At 57.7% G+C, this 8,119-nt stretch overlaps 1 protein-coding gene across 1 annotated transcript in view; it reads left to right on the top strand.

The window, feature by feature from the left end:
- Positions 1-8,119, top strand: part of LOC104082811 (neuroligin-3-like) — a gene marked incomplete at its 3' end in the record, with an annotated part of 11,642 nt that overhangs the window by 2,612 nt on the left and 911 nt on the right. Inside the window, exons 2-3 of the mRNA XM_009586058.1 lie at positions 6,080-6,139; positions 7,533-7,548. Of these exons, the coding sequence (XP_009584353.1) occupies positions 6,080-6,139; positions 7,533-7,548 (76 nt within the window). The remainder of the gene's footprint in view (positions 1-6,079; positions 6,140-7,532; positions 7,549-8,119) is intronic.

The raw sequence follows: 8,119 nt of genomic DNA, 5'->3' as shown, positions 1-8,119 counted from the left end.
CAAAATTGGATGTGGGGGCGGTCGGGCAGCCAAGATCTTCTGAAAGGCTCAGTGCAGGGAGGGGGTGTCTGGCGGTCAGGGGCTGCTGTCCTGGCCATCCTGCGGTGGAGGGGACCCTGCATCCCAGTCTCTGCCTCCCTGCACCCCTGGGGTTGGTGGGGCCAGCGCAGCTGGGCTTGGAGGTTTGGGGAGCACTTTCCTTCCAGCCATTTCCCCGAGTTCTGTTGTTGGGTTTCTTTGCTTTGCTTTTCCTGTTGCTGTCCTGGCTATTCACACGCCATCTCTCTGAGTTCTAAGGCTGCCCCTGAAAGGGCTGGCACATTAAGGAGTCTCCGCACGCTGCCTCCGGAGCCGGCTGTGCCAGCGATCACTAGCCACTTCAAAGCGCTTCCTCTCCTGGCCCTCCCACCGGCTGCCGGGGCTGGCGGACCCCCGCCGCCCCCAGCCCTACAGCAGGGGCCAGGGAAGCAGGGTCTGGGTTATGGCTGGAGAAGGGGGACAACGTAAGGCACAGTGAAACACGTTGGGCGCGCTCATCTCCTGGTTTTCCCTCCCCACCGGCTCTGCTCACGGGCAGGGTTTCTTTGCAGCCCATCTGCGATTGTCTCTGGTCACCTCCCGGGAGCTGGTGGGGGACGTGCCCTCTGCCCCCGCCGGCCTCTGCTGAATCACAGACCAACGGATCCCCAGTGCTGGCCATTTGGGCATCCAGGTGTGATGTGCTGGGAATTAAAGCAACCAGACACTGGCACTGCCCTTCGGCTCCGGCCACGGCTCTGGTGGCCGTTGGCTCAAATTAATTGAGTCACTTGTGATGAGAGACAGAGGCTCCCCCACACCTCATCATGTATCCGGGGTTAGTAATGCTTGGGGTGAGGATAATGTACCTGCAGTGCTGATTTCCTCGGGCTGTGTCTCATTTGAACATTGGCTCGTTCTGGAATATTCTTGATTATTATTTCTAAGGCCACATATGAGCGGTGAATAAGCTCTCCTCTCACAGAACAGGCAATTCTGCTATATTTTGGTGGTTCAGAAATACCCCTCAGCTCTCACCTTACTGGAGTTTTCATGATTTCTGCCACCCCTAAGCTCAGTGTATTTCATAGCAGCCAAAAGACTGAGAATTTATCAGAATTTATCCCTGGGACAGAAAAGCGTCCCTGTTTCCCCACCCAGTTGCCCACAATAATTTCCTATATGGAAATTTCCTACCTGCCAGTCTCCTCCATACACATTCGTCCCTTCTCTGGGAGCAAGGCAGGGCAGCAGTACTTTGAGAATAATTAGCCATGCATGATGCCGGGGGAGCTGACAGCACTGAGGCTCAGCTGAGGCTCACATTTTGCTATGAAAATAACGCTGCCCACCTGAAGAGCATATACACACACACAGTACAGTACCTATGTGCAAAATGCAGCTCTGCCCTTTGCTTTGTGCTGCCAACACTTCCAGCCTGTGCTTGGCTGTGCTGGGTGCCGGGATGCTTTCCCCTTCCCTTCACCACCAGCCTGGGCAAGCCTTGCTGCAGGGCATGGGAAGGTGGATGTCATTTTTGGAGGCGAAAAGTGTGGCTGCCCTGCACGTAGGAGCCCTCCCCGGTTTTTCCTAGTGACTGCCCTAATCTCTCTGGCTCGGGCTGTGCGGAGTCCGCAATGCTGCGGAGACAAATATGCCAGTCCAGCGTCTTGCTCTGCTGTGCGAGGGTGGCTGGAGCTCCCAGCAGCTCCTGGGCTCAGGATGCGCTTCAGCTGCTCTGTGGGAAAAGCATTGTGGCTTCTCCGCTGCTCTCCAAGAAGCAAACTTGTCCGAGCACCGGCTGAGGCTTCCCTACAGCTGCGCAACTTCTGCAGTGCTCCCTTGCTGGAAGGCTTCTCACCAGCCTCCCATGAAGCCTGCTGCTTTGCAGAGCTGGCTGGGAGCAGACCACTGCCCTGGTGCTCCACTCCCGCTCCAGGGAGTGATTTGCAAAGGTGAGGGTAGGTGCTTGTGCTGGTGAAGGCAGCAGAGCGTGAGAAGATGCAGTGCTTTTATGGAGTCCGCTCAAGGATGGAGATAACTCCTCTGCATCACCCAGGGACATGGAGGGGCAGGGCAGCACCAAGGTGTGCTGCAGTGCAGTCCTGGAGCAAGGGCTGATGGCTGGAGGGGCCACCTGACACGGGTCCCAGGGGAGCTGCCCCTGCCCATGGGGTTGTGCAACAGAAGGTTCAATGGCTGTCATCAGTCCTGGCCTCGTTCCTCGTCGCTCCTGGAGAAGCACCTGAGCTGGTGTGGCCACCAGCGTATGTGCCTCTGGGTGCACGTGGCCATCAGACATGGTGGCAGCACTGCTGCAGGCTCCTGCTCCCCTGTGGCATTGCAGCTGTTGCATGGGAGCGGGTGCCCTGGGGAGCGTGCACTGAGGGGGTGCTGGGGCCGCCCTGAGTAGACATTTGGATCTGGAAAGGTGGAAAGGAGTCAGCTCAGGCTCCTGCTCTTTTATCCACACCATGCTGAGTGCAAAGGCTCCAAGGACTGAGGCTCCTTGCCCTCCTTTATCTCTGTTTGCGCTGGTGTCAGTGCTGTTGGCATGTTTTATCGAAGATAGCATAAATTCAGCGTGGATGCCCCTGTTTCAGGGAAAGTGATTTTATTTTTTACTGAACTTGAGCTTAAACCTTCCTAGAGTCTTCAGATAAGAGCATATGCATCCTTCCTATCGGCCTGAACAATGTCACTTCACAGCTTAAAGTGAAGTGGCACAATGAGCATTCACACTGGGTTAGTGGAGGGAGTTTTTGATGGGTAAGGAGAGTAAGAGCCATGAGTCCTTTTGGTTTTTCCAGCTGTGAATCCACAAGGTTAAACCCATCCCCACGAGAGTAGGTGCTGCCGGGCTCTGCGTGGTGGCCTTTGCCAGTGCGGAGGAAGATCTTCTGGGATGGGTGTCCTTGAACATGGCAATAACCAGTGGAGGGAGGTAATGGAGCGAAGTGCAAGGGATGGATGAGGGAAGTGAAGCTGTAATTGGTCTCACAAGCTGTGGGGCATCAGTGCGTCATCGTGGAGGTGAACAATATAGTGAGAGGCAAAAAGCCTGCTTGGTGCAGCAGCCTGTGTTCACCGTAATCCCAGCCACCCTAATACCTTCCTGCCAATGGGGAAGGCTCGTGCTTTGCATCTGCCATGCACACGTGCCACCACTGTTCCCCTCTGCCCTGGCCTGCATTACTGCTCTCCTGCTTTGCTTAGCTTCCCAGCGCTGCTTTCTACCTTCCCTTCTGCGGTGTGTGAAGCTCAGGTTGCTTTAGGCTTGTCCCAGCCATCCCTAAGCTCCACGGCGGTGGTCTCCAGCCAGATCCCTCCCTGCTCAGCCAGGACAGTTGCTCAGATTGCAGGGATGTTGTCTGCTGCCCTCTCTTACAGCCTGACAGCTCCTTACAGCCGGTTCCTCCATCCCTGACTGCATGGAGACCTTTGTCCCCTGAAATAGACCAGGCTGGAGGACTGCAGCCTGGCAGGTCCCAGGGCTTTAGCAGCACCAGGGCCCTCAGCAGTGGAAAGGGATCTCCAGCTGCCTGTGATCGGCTTCCCAGCTCTGAACCACGATGAAGGCTTGCTGCCTGTGGTCTTCAGTAGAGAAAAATCCCTATCCCTGAGCAGTACCAAGGAGGTTGGCACATAGCGCCGGTTAGCAAATACTGCATGAGTACTTCATCATTTAAGTGCTTTCTGGGCTTGCAGCTCTTCCTAATGAAGATGCAGTAGGTCAAGCTTGCAGCCTCCTGCAAACAGGCTGGGCAGCTGCATGTGCCTGGCCAAGTGTGCAGCTGGCGGATGGGCTGGGAAGGGAGTGCACGGGAAAGATGCAGCAGGAGAGGAGGATGCTGGGGCTGGGGTGCTGGGGTGAGAGGTGGCAAGGATGGGGGTGGCGTTGGGTGAAAATAGGAGAATGATGTGTGGAGATCAGGGGATGGCTGGGTGGCGAAGCAGGAGGCGAGGAGGCAGGACTGGGGCATGGAGCAGGTAGGTTGGGAGGTGAACTCCAAGTTGGAGGAAATCAGGATGGCTCTGGAGACAGCCAATCCATCCCTGCTCCAGGCAGGAGCAGCTCTACCTCACCTCTTCCTGGCAGTGTGTCTCACCTGGTCTTAAACACCTCCCCAGGCCACCTCTTCCAGCACTTTCCTGCCCTTTCTGCCAGGAAGGTGTTCTTCTCATCCAGCTTCAACCTGCCTCATGTAGCTCTGGGGCTACCTGTGCTCTGTGCAGCAGCGAGGGAGTTGCTCTTCCACCTCACCGCCTCTCAGTGGCCTTTAATGTGTCGGGATGCTGCTGTAGCTCCCATCACTCCTCTGCTCCCAGGATTCGCGTGACCCAGCCTCCTGTAAACTTTTCTTGCCTGCTGGATTTTTCTAGACTTCTGGTCGTTGCTCCTCCAGACTTTCTCCAGCAGGTCATGGCTGCTTAAGGCATTGTGCAAGCCTCCTGCCCCAATGGAGCTGCCCCATGGCCATTTCAGACCTCTCACTCCCCCATCATAAATTCCTTTTAAATTCAAATCCTGTCCCCCTCCATGCTGGCATCTTTGTTAGCTGCCACCTGTGTCACCTACGGGATCCCACTCCCAGAGTGGCAGTGAGGATGACTCCCTGATTTCATCTTCCCAGCCAGTTTTGTGCTTGCCTTGTAGTTTCATCCAGCCATGGGGCTGCCCCTCGCTCACGGGAGCCTTGCTGGAGGCTGTGCAAAACCCTTGCTGTGGTGGCGATGGGGCCAGTTGGTGATAGCAGTGGGGCCCCGGAACCAGCCGGGTGCCGGGACCTCGGGCCCCCATGCGGCTGGGGCAGGTCACTGGGAAGCACAGGCACAGCCTGGGCAGTCCTGCCCAGGGGAAACCCTGCTGTCACCCCTGAGGTCACTGACACCCTGGGAACTCTTTTGGTGCAGGCATTAGGGAGCAGAGGACTGCAGGTGCTGGTCTGTAGCTCTAAGGGGATAAGGAGAGCACAACCTCTTCATGAAATTCGGGGCTGCAGGGCACAGGGATGGCACCATTCCGCTTTGTGCCCGCAACGGCACACAGTCCTTTGCAGCAACAGGGCCTCGGTACAGGTCTGCATCGTGTCTGCTCCCTGCCAGCCAACAGGCCACCTCTCCTGGCTCACGCCAGCTGCATGCAGCTCAGGAAGCACTGTGCTGCTCCGTGCACGCCATCCACAACAGCATCCCACAGCGCTGGCCTGGCCGGCCTGGCACCACAGATTTGCTAAGGGCCATGCAACAACTGGAAGGCATTCAGGACACTAAAGAAACCAATATTTTTAGGGTTCTGCCTTGGTTTGGGCAAGCTGGTCAGTGCCTTTGCAATCCTCAGTGAACCATGCAACTAGTCATTTAAGAAGGGAGTTGGTACAGGACGGAGCAGAGCAGCACAGGGAAGCACCTGTCATGATGGCTCCCTGCAGCGTGCTGTGGCACCATTAGCCATACCAGGCACAACAAGGGGCGGCCATGCACCACGTGGGGGTGACGAGCAGGACCCTGGCTGGTGGTCAGTGGCCACCCAGGGCAACCCTTCACGTGGGCTCTGCTGGTGGCAGGGAATGGTAGTCCCCTGTGGCAGCAGAGCTGGGAGCAGGGCTCCTGCTCGCATCCGGGCAGTAGGAGAGGGAGCCTTGCCCCGGCACAGGGAGCCGAGGGTGTGCAAGCAGGCAGGGGCCAAGCTGGGATGCAGGAGGATTGGCGACTGCTTTGAGAGGCTGATCCACGACCAGCACTGATGCTGCCCCAGGCCCGCTCTCCTCCTCCCCGCCGCCCCGGCACTCCCCGGGGAGGATCTGGGAAGGGGTCCAGGCAAAGCGGCATCCTGGCGCAGCTCCCAGGGCAGTCCTGCCTGTGCCCTGCGCTGCCCTGGCTCGGGGAGAGGTGCAGTGTGAGTAGCCAGCAGCGCTGTGGGGCGCAGGCCTGGCCCCACCGTCTCTGCTATCATGCTATTTTTGAATTCTCTTTTGTTTTTTGTTTTTGTTTTGGTTTGGTTTTGTTTTGTTTCCTTTTGTTTTCCTTTTTGTTCTGTCTCCTCGTGTTTGGTCCCTAGGAGCCAGCGCTAAGAAACAGGGCGAGGACTTAGCGGATAATGACGGGGATGAAGACGAAGGTATTTCTGTGCTCGAGGCTGCCACTGCATGACACCCAAAGCAACTCCGTTTGCCTGCCATCCACTGCCATCCCCAGGGAGCCCTGTGTGCATCCGTCTGCCATGCTGGGCAGCTGCGCGGGGTGGGGGGCAGGCTGGCCGGATGTGCAGGGCACCCAGGCCCTTCCCCTCCTCGGGACAGGGCAGGGAAGCTCGTGGGGTTTTTTTGCTTTAGGAGAAGTTTGCTCCCACTCCGCTTGAGAGAGGGTAGGGAGGAAGCATGGCAGCTTGGGAGGAGAGAAGCCCCTGGGCACCTGGGCCCATTTCACCCTGAGCCCGGTCACATCCCACCTCCAGCTTCATTCCTCCAGAGTCAGTGACATGCAGCTGGGAGCCAGCGACCTCCCCATCCACCCTTGCCCAGCCCTGCCTTGGGCACCGCCGCAGAGTGGCTGTGCCAGCAGCTTGACACCCTTGGCACCTGCAGGGTACCTGGCCATGCCCAGGAGACCCGAGGTCCGCTCAGACATGGTTTCTGTTGACTTCTCTCCTTCTCCACCTAAGGCGAGTGAGGTTTTGCTTGCAACCAGAGCATCAGCACCAGCCGAGGCAGAGCGAGTGGGCTTTTAAGCAGATGTGATTCTAGATGTATGCCAGGGCTAAGCACACTGCAGAATAAGCTATTTTTAGTAAAACAGGGTTGTTCATCTGCAGGGTATGCAGTTGGTGTGTTTGGCTGCAGGGATGTGAAGGGGAGGCAGGAGGAAGGGTCGGCCAGGGTGCAGCCCAGACATGCCGAGGACAGTAAAACCTCATGGTGTGCAGGAGTCCCAGAGCAGCTCGAGCATGGCCTGGCAGATGGTGTTTAGGATCTGGGAAACAGATGAAAAGCTTTTTCCTTGGCAGTACCAAAGCCCCATTGTTTTCTCCCACTAACCTGTGCCCCAGGATCTCTTGTACCAGGGTGTAAACTGGCATTCAGCCTAAGTGACTTGACTGTGCTAAATCCCCCTACACTAAAATGTGCTGCAGCGATTAGGAGCCGTTTATTCCCTGGTATGTCTCCCCACATTGCCACCATTCTGCTGTGAGGATGTCCCTTTGTGTGTCAGCGGGAGCATGTGGCAGGAAAGAGAAGACATGGGCACAGGCACTGATGTTCCTGCCCTTTGCATTTCAAGCAGGTGACCCTGGGAAGAGTTGTCCTGCTGTAGCTCTGCTGCACGGGCAATGTCTGTCCTGGAGGAGCCGTGAGCTCTTTTTGCTCCCCAGGCCTGTGCATTTGCCTGGCTGCATCCTGGCGATAGGAAAAGAGCCGGCACAGGTTTTGTCATATCCTCATTCTCCTGGAGGGAAGAGGTTTTCTATATGGGAGGGAGGCCACCCTTAGCCATGCTGTGGGCCACAGCTGGAGATGGGCATGACCAGAGGTCCCCATGAGTCTGCCCTGCAGCCCCCTGCAATGGGCAAGCCATGGGGAGGAGTGGACGTGGGCAGGGGTTAGGTGGGTGCAAGGGAGCATGTCCACCCCAGCCGGGCATCCCCACTGAGTTGGTGTGGCTGTGCCCCAGGAGTCCCAGCCCCGTGGGGACCGTGGCAGGGTCTGGCTGCTGGGACGGCACGGTGCACCAATGAGGGAGGCAGGCAGGGAGCAGTAGCTGGCCAGGGCAGCCGAGGCTGAGCAGCCCCAGCAGGCGATGCCAGCCTGCCCGAACAAGGCGCTGGCTGCAGGTGAGCACGAGGGAGGGCAAAGTCCATCGGTGTTGGCTCGCCAGTCCTGGAGAGGGCTGGACACCACAGGAATGTGGGACCTGGCACTGTCTCCACGATGGGTGCAACTGCCTCCTCTGTGTAATGTGGGCCAGATGTACCAGGAGCCAAGCATGGGTGTTGTTCCCTCGTGCCTGGGCTTGGCTCTATGAAGGATCCCAGGCCAGTGGGGCAGAAGGGGCAGGACACCCCCCAGGCAGGGCCAGTCGAGAGAGGGAGCGTGGCTGCCCC

The sequence above is a fragment of the Fulmarus glacialis genome, unplaced genomic scaffold (genome assembly GCF_000690835.1).
Source record: "Fulmarus glacialis isolate BGI_N327 unplaced genomic scaffold, ASM69083v1 scaffold23429, whole genome shotgun sequence".
Taxonomy (NCBI): Eukaryota; Metazoa; Chordata; class Aves; order Procellariiformes; family Procellariidae; genus Fulmarus; species Fulmarus glacialis.
The sequence above is the reverse complement of the archived record's forward strand: the minus strand, read 5'-3'. Positions and strand labels throughout refer to the sequence as shown.